At 59.9% G+C, this 25,347-nt stretch overlaps 1 protein-coding gene across 2 annotated transcripts; it reads right to left on the bottom strand.

Moving 5' to 3' along the window:
• Nucleotides 1-42: 42 nt before the first annotated feature.
• Nucleotides 43-25,347, bottom strand: MMP15 (matrix metallopeptidase 15). 2 transcript variants are annotated; one of them, XM_032424401.1, is made up of 10 exons: nt 24,938-25,347; nt 14,373-14,521; nt 13,559-13,687; nt 11,958-12,265; nt 11,441-11,602; nt 10,179-10,432; nt 9,668-9,806; nt 8,619-8,769; nt 8,416-8,531; nt 43-723 (listed from the first exon to the last, which is right to left on the bottom strand). In XM_032424401.1, exons 1-10 carry the CDS (start codon nt 25,097-25,099, stop codon nt 707-709), a joined length of 1,587 nt encoding a protein of 528 aa, XP_032280292.1. In that variant the 5' UTR covers nt 25,100-25,347; the 3' UTR covers nt 43-706. The 2 variants fall into 2 exon arrangements, with proteins under 2 accessions (XP_032280292.1, XP_032280291.1); XM_032424400.1 differs by lacking the exon at nt 43-723 and adding an exon at nt 2,652-7,256 and having other exon boundaries at nt 24,938-25,099.

Genomic DNA, 25,347 nt, shown 5'->3' with positions numbered 1-25,347 from the left:
AATTATGGATGTTTCTAAAATATTATCTGTAATTGCCGTGGGTTGAGGAAACTCCTCTGGGACATCCATAGAATGCATTCATCAAAAGGATGTTGTAGAAAATAACCTGTGGACACAAAAAGGGGTTAAAGGTTTACCATTTACTCACTTCTTTCATCATTATGGGCATATAATGCATGCTCAAAAAAATGCAAGCAACTGATAAAGTGAAAGTTTTCTCCATCGTATGTTTCTCATCCAAAGCTCATGCTATATTAAATGGGAAAGACAGGTAAAAGAACAACATGCCTGGTATGAACTCACTTTTTAAACATAAACTATGTTAATATATACTCATAAGGGGAAGCCTGTGGGTTTACATTCAAATGTTAGGGCTGTTTGGCGGGAGAGTAGAAGTTGTTGGCATAGTTCGTCGTCATCTTTGCCTTTTCTATGGTTTCCTGATTGTCCTCGATGGCTTTGTATTACCTTTTGCAACCTGGAAAAGCCAGGGAGCAGTTAACTGAGCCTCCCCAACTCCCCACACCTGCCACCATCTGGCTCCTTGATTTCCAGGGCCTCGTGGGAAGACTCAGGTGTCCCATGTTGTCTTAGGCAGCATTACTGAGGCTGGGGGGTTGTGTCAGGGACCCGAGAGAGAGGCCTGGTTCTCAGTAAACATTCAAGGGTTGAAGAGATGCGTGCCTTGTGGTCATGGGGTTTGGCGTTATCCTGTGAAGAGTCCTAGGTGGGCAAAAAGAAAGCGTTAAGCTAAGCACAAGTTTGGAACCCTGGGCATCAGTCAGGACAAAAATCTAAGAAGCCAAGACCCAAACCAATAACAGCCCACACTGGCTTAGGAAATAAAGGGAGTTTATTGGTACATGACACTGAAAGCCTAGGGCCCTAGAGCTTCAGGCATTGCTGGATCCAGGTACTCCAGTGGTGCCTTCCAGAATCTTCAAGGCTCTGTGTTTCCCTCTGTGCTGTCTCTGCTCTGAGGCAGGCTGTCTACACGTGATGTCAGGATAACCCACTGGCTCCTGCTCCAGTAGCTCAGCAGTCTTTGCAGGCACAGGGCTTCTCTCTCCCAGGGACTCCAGAAGAAGTCCTAGGGAGGCCCTGATTGGCCCGGCATGGGTTTTCGGCCCACCTCTGAACCATGAGCTGGGGTGCTGATTGGCTAGTCCTGGGTCACAAGATCATCTGGCCACCAAAGGAATGGGGTCAGCTCTACCAGAATCCGAGGCCTGAGAGGGAGGGAGGGGTTGTTCCCACAGGACAATGGGGGGCTATTTGCAGAGGGCAGAGCTCCTCTCCACGATCTGTGCTCTGTGAAACACAGACATGCCCTTTATCAGGAGGGCAGGATTAATCACAGCACCCTGCCCTCAGCTCTCCAAAGAGCAGAAGAGGGAGGTTCCCATGTGGGGATGGGGGTGGGGAGGGGAGTAAAAGACTTCGGGGAGGGGGGGGGGGGGGGGGGAGGGGAGGGGGGGGGGGGGAAGGGGGGTGGAAGAGAGTCCTGCCTAAGACCAGAAGACTGTTTCAGGGTCAGCAAGGGACTGACCTCAGTCAGTCAGACTGACCCTTCCAGACCTCAGTATCCCCATCTGTACAGAGAGGTTGATCTGACTGGAGCCGGTGGGTTTTAGGATGGTGCTGTGTGTTTTTGATGAAATGATTGGGGTATAGCTGCCTCTCCCTTTCCAGTGACTCGGAATGATTTCTTAATGGAATCCAGTTTATTGCTGTGATCCATGCTGACAGGGGACTGATACCGTTTTTTCCAGGAGGGGCCTTTTAGCCTGGCTGGAAATGAAGGGGGGTTTGGAGGCTATTTCTGGCAGATGGAGGTGGGTGAACAGTGTGGGGGTGGGAGGTATCAGGGGCCCCTGGGGGGAAACCTGAGTCAGGGTCTGGGAAGAAGGGCTGGTGCCGAGGGCGAGGGCGAGGAGGGGCTCGGCAGCTGGGAGGGGAGCTGGTGGGACAGGAATGTCCCTCCTCCTGGCACCTGTCCCCAGGCTCCTCGACCTTTGACCACATCCCACAAACACTCCCGGGGAGAAAGGCCAGGAGGTAAGCTTCAGTGCAGTCAGGTACACCCACACCTAAAATAGAGGTATTAGTAACAAACTGTTTAGAGTCTGACACGGGCCAGGGACTGTTCCAAGTGTTCACAAGGCTTCACTCGGTCAAGCCTCCCAAGCGTATGAGCTATGCATGCTCTTAGCCCCATTCGACAGATGGGGAATCTGGGCTCAGAGACATGAAGTGCCCTGCTCAAGGACACACAGCTCCTGAGCAGTGGGGCCCCTGGGTGCCTGTAAGGATGGGCGGGCTACCACTTGCAATGACATGGGTGGCGATAGGGTGTATTACGCTAAGTGAAATAAGTCAGTCAGAGAAAGACAAATACCATATGATCTCACTCATATGTGGACTTTGAGAAAGAAAACAGATGAACATATGGGAAGGGGGAAAAGAAAAAAAGGAGAGAGGGAAACAAGCCATAAGAGACTCTTAACAACAGAGAACAAACTGAGGGTTGCTGGAGGAGAGGGAGGTGGGGGATGGGCTAGATGGGTGACGGGCATTAAGGAGGGCACTTGTTGGGATGAGCACTGGGTGTTGTGTGTAAGTGATAAATCACTGAGTTCTACTCCTGAAACCAATATTGCACTGTATGTTAACTAACTAGAATTTAAATTAAAAAAGAAAAAAAAAGGATGGGTAGGCTAGGCTTGGAGACAAGGAATGGTCAGGACACGAGTGCTGGGTGAGCCAGAGGAGGAAGGAAACTCAACTATCTTGAGGAGGGAGGGTGGGAATCTGGAAAAGGCAAGCCTTCATCTGGGCCTTGAAGGATCGACACAATTGAGACAGCATGAAATGTGCAGGGAAGGGTTTTCCGGTAGGAGGGAACAGCATAAACCGAGGCGTAGAGGCAAGCCAAGGCAGGGGACAGTTGGGACAGGGCAAGCAGCCTGGCAGGGGTCTCTACCAGTGCTTTGTGGGTCACAAGGCACTTTCTGCCCTGAAAGTGCCTTGAGGCCTGGAATCTCCGGCATTTTCTGGGAGGGCCGAGGGGTGGCTGACCCCTACCCTCTCTTGTGGTTTCACGAGGTGGAAGGTAAAGCCTGGCAGCCTTGGGCCCCAGATGCAGGACTGGACATCGTGGAGGCACAGAGAGCCCTGTTCCTCTCGGACCTACGTGGAGGAGTCCACTGCAGTCTGGGACGCTGTGGATGGACAGGAAGCTGGCCATTCCTTCCCGTGAGCCAGAGAATGGCCTCTGTGTGAGCCACAACAAAAAGGCTTTTCTGCCAAGTCGGAGGGGGAGGAAGCGGCCAGCTTGGCCCCTGCCCCAGCCTGAAAGGGGGCTCTGTTGGTGGCCCTGGGGTCTTCAGCGCCTAGAATGTGTGGGGAGGGAAGACCAGGGTGTGCAGGGGCCTCCTCATCGCTGTCTCTATTCTCCAGCAGCACCAGGGTAAGCTGGGGCTAAGCTGCTGTGCAAGTCAGTCTGTCTGGGTTCTTCTCCCAGCGTGGCCGTGTCCTGGCTGTGTGACCTTGGCCAAGTCACTTGACCTCGCTGAGCCCCACTTTTCTCATGAATAAAATGTAAGTGGAGGAGTGTGCAAGTCGTCACTGAGCACCTGCCATGTGCCAGGCACCGTGGCGGCTGGCGCTGAACAGCCGCCCATCCTCCGTTCACCCCCCAGGGGCCCGTGCAGAGGTCGCGTTACCCCCTCCGTGGAGATGTAAGCACCCAGGGTGTCGGGCCGAAGCCCAGGATGTTTTAGACTCTAAAACTCCAAGCTGTGCAAATGCGAGGGAAAAAAGGCTGGAAGAAACACACCAAACTGTCAACACTGGCCTGGGGAGAGATGACTTAGATTTTGCTGCTTTTTGTGTATCTATTAAGTCTTAATTATCTTACTTAGGAATTAGCAAGACAGGTGCTGTGGGGCCCATGGTGAATTTAGGTGCAGCCACAATAAACAAAACCAATTTAAAGATGCAGGTTCCTGTTAATCCTGGGGGAGGGGGAGGGGGAGGGGGTGTCAAGTTGTGAGGCAGGGCTGACTGAGGCCTGACACCATACCTCAGAGACCTTCACACCCATGGGCTCACCAGATGAGCTGTTCCTTCAGCCACGGGGTGGTTTTGAGATTTTACCAGAGAGTTTGGGGGTAGAAGTGTCCTCAGGAGATTTCCTGAGAAGCCGAGGCCTCCTCTGCCAAGTCTCTTCCCTGGCCTGGGTTCTAAGGAAGAGCTCGGTGAGAGGTCTCGCGTCCTCTCCTTTTTCGTCCCTGTGCCCCCACTTGCCTGGTGACCTCTGGGCTTCAGGCAGAAGGCAGACCTGGGGGGGGCCCTGTGGCTTCTGCCACAAGAAAGCTGATAAGATGGTGTCTGCCCTGGACCCCCATGCTGCCCGCCAAGGCCCCTGTGGTGGGGGTGGTTCACGGGCCATTTCCTAGCTGAGCCTGAGAGGCCTTTGGGGCTTCCTCAGCCAGTTTTCAACACAAAGAGAGGAAAGGGTGGGATCAAGGGGGGCTGGGAGGAGGTGTGCAGCCGAGGGGAGGGTGGGGCCTGGAACAGGTTGAAGGACCCTGCCCCAGCTATTGTGGAGGCCTGGCCTGCTCCATGGTTGGGGTGGAACCCCACTACAGCAGACCATTGCATTTCTGGGGGTGCAGGCCAGTGCCCAGTAGCTTGGCCCAGAGGATGGATGTGGGGTCCAAGGCTTGCCAGCCATGCCCAGACCCCAGGGGCGGTAAAGCTTCAGTCTCGTACTCTCTTGGGCCTCGTCTGCAGGCTGCCCAGGGTGAGATCTCCTGCTTTTTCAAAGATGACAAGGCAGATCTTGGGTGCCCCACCCCACCCCCAGCCTTTGAGCAGAGCATGTGGTAAGGAGAACTTTCTAGATCCAAAGCGGTACCACTTCCCATCTCTTGCCTCCAAGCTGGGTCTTCAGGCTGCCCAGAACCCAGTCTGGATGGGTGGAAGAAAGGCGGGGGGGCGTGGCCTGGCATTCCCACCCCTCCTAGACACACACTGCGTGTGGGAAGCTGGGACGCCCTTTCTCACGGTGAATGAATGTCCAGTAAATTCTGCACTCTTTCTCTGCACCACCCCAGCAGGGCCAACCCCAGTCCCCTGCCCCACCTGCTTCTGGTGCCCTCACTCTTCCTCTGAGCTCTGCCCCTCCCAGGGCTACTGGGAAGGAACCCCGGAGAACTGGGAACAAGGTGTCTTCCGCATGGAGGGCAAGTGCCCTAATCGCGGCCTGGACTCCTGTCACCCACAGCCCCACCGGCCCGGGGCCTCTTACAATGAGGCCACACTTGCCGGCCGTACAATTTAATCAGTGCAGAGTATTTACAGAAAGAAATGTATGGGGGTGGACACTGCCCTCCACCCCCCATCCCTTGGCTGGCTCTCTGGTTCTGAGGATGGAGGGGGGAGTAAGCTGCCAGACCCGACCTCCAGGCCAGTCCATGAGGCGCGTCTCCCTCCAGGGGCCTCGGGGGTCTGGGTGGCAGACCCGCTTGCTCAGGGCTGAGGGGAAGCAGAGGGAATGGAGCCGGCGTACAGTACCATTTCCACAGCAGCCTTGCCTCCTGCTTACTTGGGGAAGGAAAAGGAGGAGGAAGCGTCCCTGCCCTTAGGGCTGAGCCCAGGAGAAGGGGAGTCTCCAGGCCACAGTGGGCTCCTTTGGGGGCTCCACAGCCGCATCCCGCAAGTCTGTGTGAGGGCCTGAGCTGCTGGCCTCTCTCCACCAGTGTCCCTCCTCCCAGTGCCCTGGGGGACAGGGAGCTGGAGGGGAGGAACCCCCAAGCCAGGTGCATGGTGGGCTGTGGGCGCCCATCAGCCCCCTATCTTCCTGGGACAGCTGGGAGCCTGGCAGCTGGTGCCTGAGGCTGGTGGGGTTCCGAGACCCCTGAGGACGGTGGTGTGGGTGAGGGAGAGTGGAAGCCCAGGGAAGGAGCCCAGATGGGTCATAGCTCAGAGAGGAGTGGACAGGGGCTGGAAGCCCAGCCTGGGGGGGGTGAGGACCCTGGGTGGAGGGGCCTTGGCAGACCCCCTTTGGTCCTTGGTAAGGCAGGCCCAGGGCCTCTTCTGCAGAGAGGGGAGGAGGTGCAGGCTCAAGGGGTATGTGGGAGCTGGGGAGTATGGGCCCCTCGGCTGGCCAGGGCCAGGGTAGGTGTTGGTAACGGGTTGACAGGGGTAGGCGGGGAAGGAATCAAAACTCCACAGGACTCAGGGCCAGTAGGCCACCTCACCCTTCTGTCCCCTGTGGCCAGGGGCTGCCCCTGGGTGAAAACTCTTCTAAGGCAGAGATTCAGGTGGGTGGAGACCAGTCAGGCCCCACCCGTCTCCAAAGCGAGCCCAGGCTGAGGAGGGCCCAGGGCGGGAAGGAGCCTCAGAAACCCTTTAGCCACTTTCCAGCGGGCCTTCTGACCCTCTGCTCCCCTGGCTGTGGCCAAGCCAGAGGTCGGGGGTGGGGGGGCCGAGGGGCTCACTCCCTGTCCGGAGCAGGACTCCATTTAGAAAGCTCTAACCCCTGCCCGGAGGGACCGCTGCCCCTGGTCAGCAAAGTAGAAACAAATACTCAATTAGTGTGCAAAAAAAAAAAAAAATCACAAACCACCACCACCAAAACCTGGGCATAAATAAACAACGGGGCGGGGCCGGCAGGGACGGCGGAGGGCCTGGAGGACCCCCCCAGGGGCTGCGGGAGCCCTGGAAGGCTGCGGGCTCGGTGCCCAGCAGCCCCGCCCCCGCAGCGCGGAGAGGGGCAGGGGGGCGGGGCGCGGCGCGTCAGACCCACTCCTGCAGGGAGCGCTTGCAGTAGAGGAGCGCGCGCGGCGCGCCCTTGCGCTGCATCCGCACCAGGGCGTAGCTGAGGCCCAGGACAGACAGGAGCAGCAGCAGCGGCGGCACCAGCACCAGCGCCACGCTCCCCGTCCGCGGGACGTCCTCCATCTGCACCACCACGCGGCTGCCCCCGTCCTCGCCTGTCCCCTCCCCGCCGCCCGCGCCGGCCTCGCGGCCCTCCTCGCCCTCCTCGTCGTCCCCGCCCGCCCCGGGCTCTGCACCCCCGTCGGGGTTGAAGGGCGGACGGGCCACATCGGGCCATCGGGGTCCCGGCTCCACGTGCTCTTGGCAGCCCATGAAGTCCCGCAGGATGGATTTGGGGTAGCCCGGCTCCATCCGCAGGCGCTCGTTGTCGAACTTCCAGTACTTGGTGCCCTTGTAGAAGTATGTGTAGGCTGCGGGGGGGGGGGGGGCAAGCGGGGATGAGTGGTGTCAGGCCGCGCCCCACCCACCCGCCCGAGACCCTCAAAGAAGACCAGGACATGCTGAAGGCGCCCCAGCTTTAAAGTACCCCCCCCACTTGCTGGCCTGACTACTTTCAAATCTGCCCCTTCCCAACATACAGAAGCCAGACCGGGCTCAGAGACGGGCGGGTTTGGGTCAAGGGCCTGACTATGCTTCGGTGCTTCCTGGCTGGGCTGACATTGACCGGGGTGGGACCCGGAAGGGTCTTGCAGCCCGCTGCGTCCGGGGCTGCAGTCAGGCGGCCCTGCTACCCTGTCCCAGGACTGGCTCCAGCCCACACCTGAGAGGCCAGTGTCTTGCTCAGGGCCACACAGGCAGCCTGCAGCTTGGGCTGGAACAGAGCCCAACGCTGCCTTGGACAAGCTCTGCAGCCTTGGGCACCTTGCCCACATGCCTTCAGCCCCAGGAAGGGTCAAGTCTGAACTGTGGGTGAGTCTATATTCTGCTGGACACAATGAGATCAGAGCGGCTGCAGAGTGATGCCATCATACACAGACGCCATGTGACCTGCCTAAGCACCGGCAAAGCCAGCAGGGTCTCCCCTGAGCTCAAGAACCGGGAACCTGAGAACCAAGACTAACGGTTTTTCTTAAGGTCGCCGGAGACCCCGCTGGAGAAATAAAAGCCACAGCTCCCTGTTGCTCAGTTATAGTGACAGAGGTCAAGCTTCCTTTCCAGGTGGGAAAGTGGGCACCCTGGGAGGACCCTTGCCCCCCATTGACCTGAGCCAAGCTCACCCCCCTCAGGATTCAGGCTCCCAGTGGGCTGCCCAGGCCCCGCTGGACTCTGCAGGGAGCAAGGCCATCCCGAGTGCCAGCTCTGGACACAGGCAGACCTGGGTTGGACTCTTGACTCCCCAACTCCCTTGTGGTAGGACTTGGGGCCCTTTACTCAAACTCGCTGGTTCAGTTTGACTGTCTGTAAAAAGGGGATGGAGACAATGCAGGAAGGATCAGGAGAGTCATGCTTTGGAAGCCCCTGGCCCAGGGCCTGACACAGTGTCCCCCATACCTGCCATCGCAATGCTGGGTGAATCCTGGGTGTGGAGGAGGGGGGATGGTGAGTGCTAGGCGGACTGCAGGGGGTTACCTGCATCATTGCTCAGGAAGGCCCCTTTGGGAGAGGTAGGGATCCCTTGCCAGACACTAATGGGCTTGGGGTAGCCGGGGTCTCCACGCTGCGTCTCCTCATTGAAGCGCCAGTACCTGTGACCAAAAGCACTGGGCTGTGGGTTTTCTTTGGGTGGGGGGGTTGGACTGGGGCCTTCTCGCTTTGGGGAAGGGGGTGCTCACCTGTCCTCCTGGAAGAAGAAGGTGTGACCTGTGGGTTCCCACCAGATGGCCGTGTCGATGTGGTCATAGGGGATGCCCAGGCCATAGCTGGTCAGTGGCTGTGGGTAGCCAGGCTCCAGGTTCGCTTCTCGGAAGAGCCAGTAGCGGTCACCTGCAGGAGTGGGGGATGGGCGAGGACAGGCCTGGGGCTGAGGGGGCTGTGTGGGGAGGGGACTCGGGGAATGCGATCCTGGGCCCACAAATCCATTCACATCCATGGCCACACTCACACACACACTCTCTCTCTCTCACCACACATACACATACACACAATCATACCCCTACACATACCCAAGACAACACACAGTGCAACTCACTTGCATGTCACACGCACTTGGCACTCATGGGCACCTGCGACATACTCATACACATACAAGTCACTCACTCACACCTACACACACCACACATCACACTATAAATGGCCTGCATTACTGCGTGAACATCTGCCCCGCCCCCAGACACAGTTCTGGTACAGAGAGAGGAAAGAGGGGGAGCCCTGCTTGGCCTCTGCACCCGGGGGCTTTTAGCATGAGCTGAGGCCAGCAGGGGGCTGGGGACACAGCTAGTCCCTCGGGGGGTAGTGCCCTTGAGGCCCTCCCAAGGGGGGTAAGGCCCTGAGGGAGAGCTGGTGGTAGGGAGCTCCGTTGTCGCTGCTGGCAGACCCCGGAAATCCTGCCCGAGTGGGCTTGGGGGATCTGTTCTTACGAGGAGGGGCTGCGGAGGCACAAGAGGCCAGGAAGGAGGGAACTGATGCGGAGCCCCCATGATGCGGAGGAGGGACTCTCACCTCTAATAGGAGCAGCCTCTGGCCCTCAGGGGCTCGGGTGTCTCCTGGTTTCCGTCTACCTCCCCCACCCCTGCCTTGACTTGTCTCCCCCCACAGTGGACAACAGGATAACACATGCAATGTAGCCCTTTGCTCTCTTCCTCCCTCAGGCCCGCTGGGTCAGAGGCCAGGCCAGAGACCAGGGCAGGAAGGCTGCCCAGGCCTCCCACCTGCCCCAACTTACCTTTAAAGAAGACAAAACGCCCATCTTGGCGCTCGTAGGCAGCACTGATGTCACTGGGCAGACCACGCCAGAAGTGCCCGATGGGCATGGGATAGTTGTCCAGGACACGGTTGTGTCGAACCCGCCAGAACCAGCGGCCCTGGGGAAGGCGTGTGTGTGAGTGGGCAGAGCAAGCCTCCTGCTGGGAGAGGCATCTGCTTGATCCACCCCTTCCCAGGTCAGGGAGATCTGGAGGGGTAGCTCGGAAGGCCAGGGCGGCCCCGGGGAGGGAGCCCTGGGTGGGGCATAGGCCCCTGCAGGTCTCTGTCACCCTGGTCAAGCCCCTTGTCCCTCAGGCTGGTTTCTTCTTGGTCTAGGGTCTGACGGCTCCCCATAGGCTGCTCAGTGAAGGAGGGGTGGGGTTGCCTGGGCAGCCAGGTGGGGAAAGGCTCCAGGGAGTGGGATGTGGGGCTTGCTCTCCTGCTCTGAGACCGGGCCAAGGGGCTAGGGGAGGCATGGGCAGGGGCCAGACCTTGAACACGAACATCTCCCCACGCAGCATGGCTACTGTGTCAAAGTCCCCGTCGCAGATGTTGGGGCCATACTGGTCAGGCCGTTCCGTGGCTCGGGGCTGGGCTGGGGGGCCTGGCTTTGGGGGCCGCTCCGGCTTCCCACCTGGGGGTGGTGCCTGGGGGGGCCTGGGGGGCCGATGATCTGGCCGGCCTGGTCGCCGGGGAGTCACGGTGGGGAGAGGCTGGGTGGGCTGTGGCTGGCCATCCGGGGTGCCTGCAGAGTGGGGTGGGGGGAGTGGGAAGTCAGCAGGTAGCCCCAGAACCCAGCCAGAATGCCAGGTTCTCCTACTCAGAACCAGGGGACCCTGGGGCCCCCAGCCCGGAGGGACATTTGCCTCGGTGGTAGGCCTAGCCAGGTGCAAGTCCCTGTTTGTCCACAGTAGACCCCTCCCCCATACCAGCTATCACCCTCAGGACCTCCATCCTCCTCCATACAGCCCCCTCCTCGACCTCCCCACACTGGACGTGGGTCACTGTGCCCCTGAGGCTGCCCCTGACTCCACGTTCCCTTGGGGACAGTCCCCTCAGGACACTAGCCTGCTTCAGTGGACCAGGAAGTAGGGACACATGCAGAGGAGAGAACACGGCCCTGTGACCTCTGCCGAGGGCCCATCTCATTGCCAGGTTGCCGGGGTGTCTGGAAGGGACTGTCTGCCATGTGCCCCACAGGGCAGGTACCGCCAGCCCTAACAAGGGGCTCAGTGGGGCACCGGGCACAGGCCCTGACCCACAGTCCTGGTCCTCAGGAGACCTTCCCACTGGAGGCCTTCTTGGGTGGGGCCTGAGTGGGGGGTACCACCTGCCTCAAAGCCACTGGGCAGTGCTAAGCCAACAACACTCACTGGAGAGCCTGGGACAGGCTGGGCTTGGGAGCGAGAGTGGGAGGAACGGGGTCTGGGACCCCAGGGGCATTCCCAGTCTAATAAGAATACCACTGACCCTGAGGAGGAAAGGAGGGGTCAGTGAGGGGCTTTGGGGACCCCAGCCTGGAGCCCCCATGAAGGCCCTGGGGGAGGGCCAGGCCCTAGAGTCGGTCAGCCCTGGGTGTGATTTCTAGCCCCATCAGTTACTCACTGAGTGATGTGGACAAGTCACTAATCCTCTCTGGACCCGTTTCCTCATCTACAAAACAGGGTTAGCGGGGCTACCTATGCCTCGTCGGGCTGGGAGTTGAGAGCCGGCGTGCAGAGCCCCCCCAGCCGTACGCACGCTGCCCGCTCACCGTAGAGCTGCTGGATGCCCCGGAGGTCGTCCTCGGGCAGCTGGAAGGTGTCGGTGTCCATCCACTGGTAGAACGGCGCCATGATGGCACTGGGGTTGCTAGAGTGCTCCAGCCCTAGCGCGTGGCCCAGCTCATGCACTGCCACCAGGAAGAGGCTGTTCCCTGCGGTGGGGGCGGGCAGCACAGTCAGGCCTGGCCTAGGACCCGGCCACCACAGGCCCTGTGGGCTGACGCTATCAGAGAGCTGGCCCTTCTGCCAATCTTAGGAGAGGCTGAGCTGCTCTTGACTGCTGGGCCTCAAGCTTCCCCACCTGGGAAATGGGTACGATGATCCCTTCCCTTCTCTACCACCCCTTAGAGATCATGGGACGATAGACTGAGATGGAGGGTCAGTGTTCCAGAGAAATGCGCAAGGGAAGCTCTCCCCTCCCAACCCTGTAACTGCTGAACCGGCTCAGAGGGCAATGCCCAGGGCCAGCTGTGCCTCCCCTCCCCTGCCCTGGCCAGGTGTCCTCACCATGCAGGTCAGTGCTGGAGAAGGTCCAGGGCTCATCTGCATCAAAATGGGTATCCCCGCCCAGACCAGGGCCAGGGAAATAGGCGTGAGCCAGAAAGCCCCCCGTGCCATCAAATGGTGAGCTGTCGCCGTGGAAACCAGAGGCAAAGAGTACCATGATGTCAGCCTCCTTCTGCCGCCGCAGTCGGATGTCCTCGTAGGGCACCTCCTGGAAGACCAGGGGTGTGGCCTGCTCCCACACACGGAAGGCCCTTCGCACCGCCTCCAGTGAGTGGTACCATCCCAGCTTCTCTGTGTAGTTCTGGATGCTGCAGGTGGGCAGGGAGACAACGAGTGAACCCAGGGCCTACTGGGTTCCACTGTCCACTGCTAGCACCCACTGGGTGGGGGTGAAGACACATGGTCCCAAGAGACATGCCTAAGATCTGAGCTGGTTCACCGACAGTGCCCATCAATACCAACCATTAGTTTATTCTGATGTGAATTTGAGAAGGAGAACTAACACTTCAAACAAACCCGGGAGTTCATGAGGATATCACTAAATAAGGTTGCATGGCGCCCAATTAGCTTAAATAAGAAAACCATGAAGCAAATAAAAGAACAGGTGCTATGTAGCTAAGAGAAAGAACTAGATGGTTTGGAGACAAACGGCTGAGGTTTAGGAAACACGGGCCAAGCGGTTCTGATTATTGGACTGTAGGGTCAGGCTGTCCCGAGTTCAAGGCCGGGCTCTGACATGATTTATATGACCTTGGGCAAGCGACTTCGTCTTTCTGTATTTCAGTTTCTGCATCTGTAAAATGGGAAAAGGAGAGTCCTGCTCTCATCTTGGGGAGCTGGGAGGATGACGTGAATGAGCTCATGGAGAACACGGGCCCCGAGTCTGCACGTGATAAAGGCAGGAGGAGGCCTGGTATTACCCACATAAATCAGATTAAGCTTCTGTGTGCTGGACAGATCTCCTCCATTAAAAGCTGGTTGGGCCATGACTTCGCTCTGGGGGCCTGGGGTCTAAGTGGCCGCAGGAGCCGCTCTTCCTCGGGAGATAGAGCTGCGGGTGGGGCCGTGGCTGGACTAAAACAGGAAGGGGATCCCTTGGGGACTGCCACGTGGCTGGGCAGCAGAGGGGGGGGATTCTTCCCAAAGGAGGAGGGTGCCTGGACCAGGGTTTTTGCAGGGGACTTGCTGTCTGCCCACTTGACAGATGCCTGGATTCCAACACCTTGCCACCCCCCCCACCCCTTAGATGCCTGAAGCCCCGTGTGCCAGGCACTGCGGAGGCCCCCATCTGTGCGGCCAGCCCCCCAGCTGCTGGCGGGTGGGGCGGGGAGCCGGGAGGGAAGGAGGACAGAGCGGAAGCAGCTCCAAGGGTCCTGACCTTCGCTGGGGGAAGACTGCCTAGGATATGCGGCTGATCTTGTCAGCGTGGGAGCGGGTCGGGCGGTCTATGCTGGGCACCCTGGGGTGGGCTTCTGGGAAAGGAAGCCTTCCAGACAAGCCCCCTGGGAAGCCTAAGGCCTCGGCCCAGGTGGGGAGGGGAGCGGGCAGTGTCCGGCCGATGCCGTGGGAGGGCTGCTGCCCTGGACAGCCGAGGTCCCTACCTGAAGGTCAGCTGGTAGCTGCTCCACCTCCTCCCCGTGAGGGCATAGCGTTTCCGCCGCCGTCGCAGGTTGGCTTTCACACGCACCCCAAACTGGTCTGGCACCCCGCAGCGGGGTCGCTTCATCCACCTGCATCACGGGCACAGAGCGTTAAGCCCAGACCCTCCCTCCCGATGCCTGCCTGCTTTGGCTCTGCCTCTTCCAGGCAGTCCACCTTCTTCCATCCTTTTGCCTTTGGCCTCCAGCTGCCCTTTGTATGGGTGTCGTGGGGGTGGGACTCGCTCTGCCCTTCAGTTTCGTCATCGGAGAAACAGGCACGTTGACTCAGACTGGAAGACCGAGTGCCCAGCAGGGGCTCCACGAAGGTGAGCCCCCTTTCACCGGTATCACCCAGGAATGGGAGAGTTACTCCTGAGGCCCTCCGTCCGTGATACGTTATGCTCAGCGCGTGCTCAAGGATGCAATTTTGGGTCCCGTCACCTCGGTCAGACTCAGCGCGGCGCCAAATGTCCCAGCCGGGGCCCAGGGCCCGCGTGCTGCTTCCCCCCATCCCCCGTGCCTGTGGCAGACATCACTAATCAATCCCATGCTCCTTGCTGCCCAGCCCGATTCGCCTCAGGAGCTTCCTCCACACAAAGCTTCAGGCCGCCTCTCCCAGCCAGTGAGAACGAGCACGGGGAAGACCCAGCCATCTGCCATTTCTTATCTAAGCCTCTCTGTTCTGGAAACTCCACCTGCCAAACCCCTGTCCAAGCAGGCCAGGAGGAGGGCAGGTGCCACTGGGGCCTGGGAAGGGCCCGACGGAGGGACTCACGCCTTGGTTTCTTCGTCGAGCACGCCCGTGACGGGAATCCCATAGAAGCGCTGCATCTCGGCCAGGGCTGAGGCCAGGATCTGGGCGGAGCGCATGGTGGACATGTGACGGCTCGGCTGGGGCAGGTAGCCGTAGAGCCTCAGCCAGTTCTGCAAAGGAGAGGCCAGCCCTGGCTCAGCACGACTGGCCCCGCTACCTCTGAACACACGCAGCCTGCACCCGACGACCGCCTGCCACGGCCACCATCGCCCTGCCAGGGCTGCCACCCCCTCCTGCTGCTGGTGACCGTGTGAGCCTTTGTACTGCTCTCCCCGTGTCCACTCCTACGGTCTGTTCTCACACAAGAGCCAGAACAAAAGGCCTTTACAAGTCAGGTCTGGTCAATCTTCCACTTCTGCTGAGAATCCTCCAAAGCCTTCCCAGCTCAGAGAAAAAGCCAGTTCTTACAGGAGCTGCCAGGCCCTCCTTACCTGCCCCCTGCCTCAGCCCTCAGCCCTCACTCCTACCCGCCCCCCCGATGGTCACACTCCTGCCTCAGGGCCTTTGCACTTGCTGTTCCTGCTGCCCAAATACTCTCTCTCAGGCATCTGTATGCCTCCCACCCCCATTTTCCTCGGTCTCTGCTTTCACCTCACCTTGTTGGAGGGGTCTTCTCTGACAACACAATGTTAAAAGAAGACCCCCATGTGCATACTCTGCATTCTGTCTTGTCCTTCCCTGTACTTGTGGTCTAACACATTATATATTTCACTTTGCTGTTTATTGTTTGTCTTCCCCCATTAGGATGGGAACTGTGTCCGTGAGGACAGTCCACAGTAGCTGTCCTTATTATTGTACTGGCCGCTCCAGGGCGGGCCCCCTACCATTCCTGGCAGACTGCTGGGGACCCTGAAGGGTTCAGAACCTCTTGAGGTCTCACCAAGTAGGAAAACCAGCCCTTTGGTGCTGCTCCCCTGCAGACTGTAAGTCTCTCGGAAGAAGAGCAGATGGATTAGGCCAGCCCACCCAGGCCCAATAGAGTGGGACAGGAGACCTGAAGTTCAGTCCCTGCTTTGCCACAAACGCTTTGTTCTCACAGGACCTGAGTTTTCTCAGGGAACAATGGGGCAGCCCTGGGAAAAGCGGCTGGCACACAACGGGGGTGCCGTCCCCTTCCAGAGCTTGCTGGGCAAGTCTCCTCCTCCATCTATCCATCTGTCCATGCATCCACCGCCCCCCCACCTCCTGCCAAGTGTTTCTGTGGCGCCCTCTCCGTGCCAGACGCCGTACCAGCTGGAGGCTGTGGAGGACTGTGGGAGAGGTGTGCTGACCTCCAGGGGCTTCCAGGCCCCCTGGGGAGACCAGGTGTTCCCGCAGAGGGAGGGCTTCACGCCTGTGAGTCTGCAAGCAGACATGACTGTCACAGTCGCAACTGGAGGATGGGATCCCCGATGAGCCAAGCTAAATTGTGCTAAGAATCCATCCTGGCCGTGACAGCATGGTGACAGCCACGCGAGGCTGCTGGTGAGCACAGAGGCCGGGGACTGCTATGGGCTCTGGCCACATGGAAGTGTCCTTTGTACCTTTCCTGGCCCACCCTGGGTCTCTGGGGGCCCCCCAGGGTGAGGGCACCTGAGGCCTGCTCTCTGGGAGGCTCTGGAAGGTTAAGGCTGCACATCAAAGTCCTATAAGGCAGGGTGATGGCCAGATATGGTGGTTGCTGTGGACCAAAAGCCCTGTGTCAGCTGGCCAGGGCCACGCCCATGTCTGTCTGCCACCAGCGTCACATCCAAGTCCTCAAGGACTTGCTCCCTGAGTGCCACCTGCCAGCCTCCCGGCATGGCTCGGCGGCCCACCCAGCCGGCTCAGCAGTGCCCAGGTGGCCGCTGGAGGGCGTGGCTGCTGAGCGAAAGAGGGTGACATGGACAGGTGCCCGGCCGTAGCTTCCAGGCCTCTCAGGCCCTGGGAAACAGCCATCAGCTCTGGTGACAGAGCTGGGGACAGATTCTGGCCCAGCCACTTCTGAGGTGTGGCTGCATGCCTCCTGTGTTTTAGGCTGTCGTCAGACTAAAGACCGCCACGTTTTTATTTATTTCCAGGTGCACAAGTTAGTGCTGTTAAAAAAAAAAAAATCAGACATCTACTCATCACGTGCTGTATTTACTGAAAACCATGTCAGGCCGAAAAGGAGGCAGGAGAGGACCACAGAGCCCTGGCCATTCAGAGGGGAGCTTCTGTCGCCAAGCAGCTCCCCTGCCCTGGGACGGTGGCTGGAGCAGCGGAGCTGGGGGCGCCGGGAGGGGTCAGCTGGCCGGCTGGCCCCGGGCACTGCCCTCCAGGAGGCACTGGGGAGGAACTTGCAGAGGTAAAAAAAAAGCCCACTTACGGGGCGGGCCAGACCAGGACCTGCCTCATCACACAGGTTTCTTTCTTTTTTTTTTTTTTTAAGATTTTATTTATTTATTTGACAGAGAGAGACACAGAGAGAGGGAACACAAGCAGGGGGAGTGGGAGAGGGAGAAGCAGGCTTCCCGCGGAGCAGGGATCCAGATGTGGGGCTCGATCCCAGGACCCTGGGATCATGACCTGAGCCGAAGGCAGACGCTTAAAGACTGAGCCACCCAGGTGCCCCTCGCACAGGTTTCTGTGAGGATTCGATGGGGGGTCCTCACCACTGCATGGCAATGTGCCGCGTAGGGAAAGGTGCTCAGTAAATGTATTATTAATGACAAAGGCCTGTCTGGTTGTCCCTGGAACGGCAGCCTTTTGCCTCTCCTGAGAGTTGAAGGGTTTGGTCTCCCACAGGGCCTGAGCGCCAGGTGGCCTCAGGTGAGGGCAAAGCAGCAGGGGGAGGCCCTGAGGCACCCCCCCCCAACTGACCCTCCACGCCCCTCTGGCCCAGGGCTCCTTCCCTGTTCTTCCCAAGCACGGGAAACCTCTCCTGAGGCTCTGTGTGTATGGGAGGGGCAGAGTGGGAAGTCCACTGCCCGTAATGGGCAGTTTCCCAAAGAAGCCGGGGCGGACACAGAAGGCAAGGCGGAGATGCGAGGCCAGCTCTGACAGTGAGAGGGGGTGGCGGGAGAGGTGGGGCTGCCTGCTGACAGAGGAGGGCGCCTCTACATCACCTATTTGCATAAGGTAAAAATATCTCAGGGAGCGCAATCACAGGCCACCAAGGGGCTGATTAGTGGTGTCTGCAGTGGCAGGGGGAGGCTCAGGCTGGGGCCCTGGGGAGGGAAAGGGAGGGGAGCTGGACCTGTCTGCAGTGAAGAGCTCCAGAGCCCAGCAGGGCCGACGGGAATGAGAGGCCCTTCGCTCCTAGGGGCAGCTCAGGGGCTGCCAGGAAGGTCCCATGGGTGCCTGTGGACCCTCCTTCCCACAGACAAGCACCGTTGGGGTCTTAGGGAGGCCAAGAGCTTCCATCTCAGCATCAGCCAAGCCTTGAGCCCTCAGTCTCCTGGTGACCAATGCCCTTGGCCACCGCCAGGATGAGAAGCCAGGCCGGGGAGCAATGGCACGTGAGGGAGGAGAGCAGATACGCGGCCTGGGCCGAGCAGCCGAGCCCCAGAGCAAGGGCGGAGAAGCTGCCGGAGCCTGCCTGACTCTGGCAAACTTGTGCTCAGGGCTGACTGCCAAGTGCCCATGAGTCTACAACACCCGTAGGGCTGTGTGGGCTTTTCCTGTCCCGTGTGTCTGGGAGGATGTTTCTCTCCAACCTACTGCTGGACTGAGTGTGACAAACCCAGAAGGTGAGGACGCGGAGGGAAAAGAGCATGGGATCGGGGTGCACAGGTGTGTGACGGGCTGCTTGTACCCCTAAAGTCCCAGCTTGTTGACATGCTCTGCTTCCATGGGCCAAAAGGGGGTCGTGATTCCCAAGGTCATGACCAACCTCCTAGTCTCAAACTTGAGGAGGAGCTCCTGCTCCTATTGGTGACTGTAAAGTCTGTCCTTTACAAAAGTAGCCTCCTTTTCTTCCTTGTTACCTAGAGTCCCATAGGTGGGGTAATGCTAAGCAGGTGAAACTTTGTTTCTCAGGTGGGGAAACTGAGGCACAGATGGGTCAGGAAGCAGCAAAGTAGGGAGGAGCTCCTCTATGAGAGCCACTGTCCAGGGGGAGGCAGGGAAGGTTGAAAAGAGCTCTAGGGCCCATGCAAAGAGAACCTACTCACCTGGCTTCTTCCAGCCATTTCTTTCCTGAGCTCTAGACCCCATCCCATAAGTATGTATAGATGTGGGGCACCTGGGTGGCTCGGTAGGTTAAGCGGCTGCTTTCAGCTCAGGTCATGATCTCAAGGTCCTGGGATCGAGCCCCAGGCGTCAGGCTCCCTGCTCAGTCGGGAGTCTGCTTCTCCCTCTGCCTCTGCCCCTCACCCCGCTCATGGTTTCTCTCAAATAAGTAAATAAAATCTAAAAAAAAAAAGTATGTATAAATGCTTCAGGTGAGTGGCTAACCCCAGGTAAGGAAACGTGGGGCCATCAGGAGTCTGAGGAGAGATTCCTGGCCCCCCGGCCCCTGGGAGAGGCCATGAACACCGTAGCAGAAGGCTGAGAACCTGCCGCGGGCCAGGCAGTTTACCCTCATCCCATTTAACGCTCACAAGTACCCCGTCCCCATTATACAGACAGTGAGGTTCAGAGAGGGCGAGTGGCCCACCCAGGATCACACAGCTGTCTGGCTAGAACTGGAGCCTACAAGCAGCGCTCCTGGCCCAGGCCGCTTGTGAAGTAGCACCAGCTCCCGAGGAGCAGAGCCAGCACAGCACTGGGGGAGGGCATCTAGTCCTCCCCACGCCCCACCTCTCCGGCTGGGTCTGGGCGCTGGGCCGTGTCAGCAGGGCTGCCCCCCAGAATTGCTGAGACAATGCCAAGGCAGGCCCACGGGCAGGGTATGTCTGAGAAGGAGCTGCGGATCGATACTGTGCATGAAGCGGCTGTGGGGGGCGGGGGGAGGGGAGCACCCCTGCTGCCACCACCGCCAGCTCCCCAGCTGCCGGCCTCAGAGTGCGGGGGGCCCCTCCCACCGCCTTATCGGACCAGCTCTCTGCAGTCCAAGCACGCCCTGGCAGGGTTGCCGGTCAGGCATAAAAAGCATCTGGTCAGGGCTGCCGGTGACGGACCCGGACCTTCCATGGTGTGAAGTCCCTGTTGTGCTGTCTCCCTTACTCTGTATCTTGGTCCGTGGGCTCTTGGGAGCAGGCCAAGGCCTTGCCTGCCTCTGCACTCCCAGTCTTGGCCGGCACAGAGCCGGTGCCGAAAGAGATTAGTAATCCTGGGAAGCCACAGACCTGCAGATGCAGAGCATGCACCCCGGGGCCACTGGGCCCACCCTCTCCAGGGGATCTGAGCCAGGAGCCCATTCACCAGCGAGGTGACCCGACCCAGCCCTAGACTCATCCAGCCTCAGTCTGCAGAAGACCTCAAGGCTGTCGAATCCAGCTACCTCACTGAAGCCTCTATGGACCATTGCGGGGCCCAGGACTCTTCCAGCTGCACCCCTGCAGAGATGGGGTGCCCACTGCCACCAAGGTAGCCCATTCTGTCTTTGGGCATCAATGACTGTCGGAAAGCTGCTCCTCAGGCTGAGCAGAAACCTGCCTCCCAGGGACACCTGCCCCTGGGTCCCGACTGCTTGTCTGCCAAACAGGCCTTCGAGTGATGGAGGGGGGCTAATTAAGCTTCTTTGAGCCCCCTGTTCCTTCCTTGCAAAGCAGAGTCAGTATTATCACTCCCTTCCCACCACACAGGGATGATAGCACAGATGACCTAGATCAAGGCCAGTGAGGAGAGGGGGCATCAAGCCAGGCCCCCTGTCCTTGGTGGATCCTTTACCTTTCGAGGCAGCACGGTCCATATTTTAGCAGTTCCAGAAGAACGCACTTGCTTATTTGGGGCTCAAGCTGCCCTCCCCCACTATGTTACAGTTGCAGCTGGGGAAGGGGCTCTGGGTGGCAGGGGGAGTAGGACGGGTGGGGGATGTCCAGCCAGGGAAGCAGGAAGGAGGTGGTTGCCTGAGTTCCTGGGTTTCTTTACCCTGCCCCCTACCAGCCTGCTCCTGCAATCCTTAACCTGGAGGGGAAAACAGATGGGTCCTTTGGCCAGTGGGGCGGGGTGAAAGTGTCCTGTTTGCTAGTGGTTTCAGGCTGAGAGCCAGGCCTTGAGGCCTCACCTGGAAACTCTCCTGTAGGTGTTATCATTGTTGATAGGGCTACTCACGGGGCAAAGCCTGGGTGGCTGGATAGGTTGGGGGACGGCCAAGGGCAGCTCTGCCCCACCCCTACAACCTCCTTCCCACCTGGCTCCAGCCCCGCAGGCTCCCCACAGGTTGGCACCCTGCAGCCTTTTGCCCAGCATGCAACAGCAAATGCTACTTGCTGCTCATTGTCACTGTGCTTGGCCACCATTTGCAGGTGCTTCCTGTGTACCCAGTGCCATGCTCCAAAATGCTCAACGTGAAGCTGGGCTCTCACCCCTCCAGGGCGGCAGTCAGTCCTGGGAGGACAAGGTAGTTCTCAGGGCTAAGGGCCAGCCCTGGAAAGCTGCTCCACACCCTGGCCTCCCGGCTCTGGCAGCTCGACCATCAGATGGCAGTAGGATGGGAAGCATCTCTACAGGCTGGATGATGGCTGGCACCTAGGTCCTCATCTGTCTGTCCAGCTGTCAATTGCGTTGGGTCTTCTTATTACCTGCTGTTCCCACCAGGGTCGTAGGATCTGGTAAGAGGCGCCCTTCTTTGTCTCTCTGATCCAAGCCCAGCTTGTGTACCTATGCTGTTCTTGCCTGGGGATGCAGCATCTGGGCTACCTCCCCCAAAGGGCCCAGTCCACAGCCACTGGTCTCCAGGCATCCCCGGAACTGGTGTCCTTCTGGGGAGGAGCCTCACAGGAGCCCTGACTCAGGGGGGCTCCTCCAGCTCGAAGGCACCTATGGGCTGCCGCAGGCTCGGGGTGTTCTACCACCTGCACGGCCCAGGTCCTCACATTCATCTGTGGGGTCCTGCCAGGACCTTGTGTGGTGGAGGGCATCTGAGCAGACAGCCCCCGACCCCTCTCTGCTTGTGCTGCCTCAGAGACCACATCTCCAGGTCGGAAAGCAGAGCTGGCCATGGGGCTTGGCCCTGGCCTGAGTGGTCAGCTGTGTGGGCCACATCAACCTTGGGATGACATGGGAGATGCCAAATGTCTTAAGTCTGTCCGGGCCGCAATAACAAAAATACCATAAACTGGGCAGCTTATAACATGCGTTGCACACAGTTCTGGAGGCCCCGGCTGTCCAAGATGAGGGTGGCAGCACGGCTGGGTTCTGGGGAGGGCTCTCTTCTGGGGTGCAGACTACTTACTTCTTGCTGTGCCCTCACATGGCAGAAGGGGCAAGGGAGCTTTCTCGGGCAGCTTTTATAAGGGCACCAATCTCATTCAAGAGGGCTCCATCCTCATGACCTAATCACCTCTCAAAGGCCCACCTCCTAATACCATTGCCTCGGGAGTCAGGTTTCAACCTATGAATTTGGGAGAGTATGCCAAATTCAGTCTTATAATCCGAGGTGGGGGGCAGTGGTGACCACAGCAACCCCCATAGCTGGCCTCAGGCAGAAGTCCAAATCCCAGCTGGGCAGAGGTGAGGATAGCAGGGAGCATCTGGTCAAGGCCCAAAGGGGCCGGAACCGGGCGCTCGGCAGGGCAGGGCTCTCCCAGGGCTGCGGTGTTGCCATTCTGAGTTGGCCTCAGAGAGCACAGGCCATGAGTGCTGGGGGGTCTGGAGAAAGTCTCCTGTGGGGGATCTGGGTGTGTTTCTGGGTCGTTTCTTCTGCTCCTTGGGGTGGGACAAAGGAAGGCATTTTCATCCAGGGGTCAGAATGGGCAGGTCAGGCAGATAGGCTGTTCAAACAAGCACACGCCTCTGGGCTGTTCTCTGCGTGGAGGCAGCTGACCGCCTGGAGCTTGGACCTTGGGGCAGCCCCAGCACTGGGACCTGGCAGAGGACTGAGCGGGAAGGGCAGGGCCCAATGGGACGCCAGGTCCCTGGCTGCGCCAATCAGCCCAGTTCTCTCTGGGTTTTGAAACAAACTATGGAGAGGAGTGGTCTGTGAGTAGAGAAGAGAATGAAAAGTGGAGCGAAGACGAAACTTATGCAGGTTCCGGGTGACCTGATTCCTTAGTCTGGTGAAACTGTCCTGGGAGGAGGAAGAGGGAAGGGAGAGGGGCTGGCCTTGACTCAGTTGTCGGGCCACTCAGAGAAGGTCCCAGCCATGGCCCGACCTTAAGTCTGGAGCTATGGGGGTTCGGGGGTGAGGGCCAGGCCTAGGGGTCTCTGATGCTGGTCCTTGGCTAGCACGGGCCTGGGGACAGTTCTCCCATGGCCTCCTGGCTGGTTGCTAAAGCTGTTTGACTTTTTGGGCCCAAATCTGGACAGACTTGACAGACTCCAAAGAACAGCCTGTGCCCCAAAGCCAACTGTAGTTGCTGGGATAGTCCACCTGTCTCTACTCCTCTGTCTACCTTGGCTTCCAACATCAAGGGTCCTTCTACCTTCCAGAGTCTCCTCCAGCAATGCCCCAACCCAGGATTTCCCCCAGGAGACAGCCTGCAGGCCAGTCACAAATCTCTAGCCAGATCCACCACAGCCTTAGGGCCCTGGTCTGTGGGTACTCAGGGCTGACGGTGCAGGCCCTGGGCTATGGGTACTCCCTCAGCTGGGAGAGGAGGGGAGTGATGGAGGAACAGAAGCAAAGGAAAGAGAGTAAAGCCCCTCCAACTATAGGTCCCAGCGCCCCATCCATCCAGGATGCCAGTTCACAGGCATGGCCACCAAATTCCAGCTTGATCCATAATTGCTTCCTGTGCAGAGATGCCATTCTTTTTTTTTTAATAAAGATTTTATTTATTTGAGAGACAAAACGAGAGAGAGCACAAGCATGGGGGGGGGGGGTCAGAGGGAGAAGCAGACTCCCTGCTCAGCTGGGAGTCTGATAAGGATGCGATCCTGTGACTCCAGGATCATCACCTGAGCCGAAGGCCTTCACTTAACCAACTGAGTCACCCAGGTGCCCCCAGAGATGCCATTCTTAAATAGATTGTAAACTCCTCAAGGGTGGGTCTATGACTTGCAGCCCTTGGCTCCTCCTCTCCAGAGTAGCAGGTGGGCCTAATAAGCACTCTCTACCCAGTACCTGGATAGGAGTCCCCACCAGCAGGAGCTCCCTATAAGCCCCTGCCTGACCGCTGGTGTGAAATGAGGGGGTAGCTGGACTGGGCATGGGCTGGGCTCCCACTCCACCTCCTGCCAAGGCCTGGCTCCCCGCAGCTTTCCCTGGCCAGGCCAGGGAGGGAGGGCAGAGCAGGTGGGGAACTGGCTGGGAGGTGTAACTTGAGCCGGGAGGAATTCCCTGCCCTTCCTCCATGCTTTTATTAAAGTAGGGCGGGGAAGGGCAGGCTTCCATCGGAAAAATCTCCCAGGCTGCTGGGGGAGGTGGGGAAGCCGCCGGGGGGCTGGGAGGGAGCACCGGCCCGGCTGCAAATAGAAGGCACTGAGGCCCACAGCCCGGGCTGCGGGAGGCTCCAGGCCGGCCAAGGGCACCGAGGCCCGAGCCTACCGCGGTTGGCACAGAGGCGCGTCTCTCCTCCCACCCCCTCACTCCTGCCCAGTCCCACCCCTCTCCTAGTCCGGGGCAGGGAGTCGGGTCTTAGAAGTCTGGACAGAAGGGACCCAGCTTTTACTGGGGCAACGAAGCTAGCGTCCTCACTGTCCGTGCTCGGGAGGACCGCGCTGGGCGACCCCGTGGGAGGCGGCGTGTGGTGGTGGGGATGCTGGTTGGACCCCACTCTGCGCCCAGGAGGCCGCGCCTGGTCACCAGCGGGACCCATCCGGAGATGGGGCTCCGGAGGGACGTCAGGCGGGCTCCTGATAACACGTTCGGAGTGTGCTCTCTCCGACCCAGGCCTCGCGTAGGGGCGCTAGTGGAAGAAAGCGCCGGGGGGAGACAGGATCTTTCTCGGACCCACCTGGCCATGGGGCGGCTTCCGCGCAAGAGCCCAAGGAAGTCGCCAAAGCGCCCCGCAACCCGAGACTGCTCTCTCGGAGGTTCGCACCCCTTCCCCCGCTCCCGGCCCGCCGCGCGCGGCTCGCTGTCACCCAGACCAGAGGCTACCGAGGCGGGAGAGCTGCCCGCTCCGCCCGTGGTCCCCCCAGGGCAGCCCCCTCCCCACTCGCAGAGAACGTCACGGCGCGCCCGCAGGACTCTCGAGGAATCAGCCGCGCAGGGAGAGGGAAGGAGGGGAGCGAGGGCTGGGGGCAGCAGAAGCGACTCCCGGGACCCGGGCTGGGGCGGATCACTGACCGGGGCAGGGCCGTAGGGGTCGAGTGGGCGCGAGTCCTACACCCTCCAGGATTTGGGATGAGGTGCGCCGCAGAGGGCGAGCTGGGGAGGGCAGCTAGGTGGCCCCTTTCTTCCCTGCCCCCCATCTCTCGGACAGGGGCTCGTCTCCGCGCCCTCCACCCCTCGCCCTAGGCCGCGGGCGTGGCTCCCTCCCGCCCCCCCGCCTCAAGCCCCCAGCCCGCCGCGGAGGAGCCGGGCGGGGGGTCCTTACCTCGGCATTGACTTCTGCGTCCTCCGCCGCCGCGCCGCGGCCCAGGAAGCCCAGAAGCACCAGGAGCAGCGGCAGCAGTTGCGGCCGCGCCGCCGCCTCCCGGCCGCCGAGGAGTCTGCCCACCCAGCCGGGCCGTCCGGGCGCGCTCGGGTCGCTGCCCATGCTCTCGGCGCCTAGCCCGGCCGGGCGCGCTACACGCAGGGCTCGCCCGCTGGCCGGCGCCGGGGCCCCGCACGCGGCTCGGAAACTTGCGACGCTCCCTGGCTCCCTGCTGGGCGGGCGCGCGGCAGACCTCTCGGTCCTTGTCCCCGCCCGAGCCGCTTAGGTCCCCTCGGCAAATTCCCACGCCCGAGGAGAAGCCGGCAGGGCAGGTCCGGGCGCGCGGAGCCGGCCCGCGGGGGGAGGTGGCC

Source organism: Phoca vitulina, unplaced genomic scaffold (assembly GCF_004348235.1).
Source record: "Phoca vitulina isolate PV1807 unplaced genomic scaffold, GSC_HSeal_1.0 scaffold30, whole genome shotgun sequence".
In the NCBI taxonomy this organism is placed as follows: Eukaryota; Metazoa; Chordata; class Mammalia; order Carnivora; family Phocidae; genus Phoca; species Phoca vitulina.
This window is presented reverse-complemented; position numbering and strand designations above follow the sequence as displayed.

What these genes read in the sequence shown, in the direction of transcription:
- MMP15 (XM_032424400.1), bottom strand. Translation starts at nt 25,099, where the DNA reads ATGGGCAGCGACCCGAGCGCGCCCGGACGGCCCGGCTGGGTGGGCAGA. An exon ending in AGCTACCAGCTGACCTTCAG is followed by an intron (nt 12,266 to 13,558) that starts GTAGGGACCTCG and finishes GCCCACCTGCAG; the next exon opens with CATCCAGAACTACACAGAGA. An exon ending in TTCTTCTTCCAGGAGGACAG is followed by an intron (nt 8,532 to 8,618) that starts GTGAGCACCCCC and finishes TTTTGGTCACAG; the next exon opens with GTACTGGCGCTTCAATGAGG.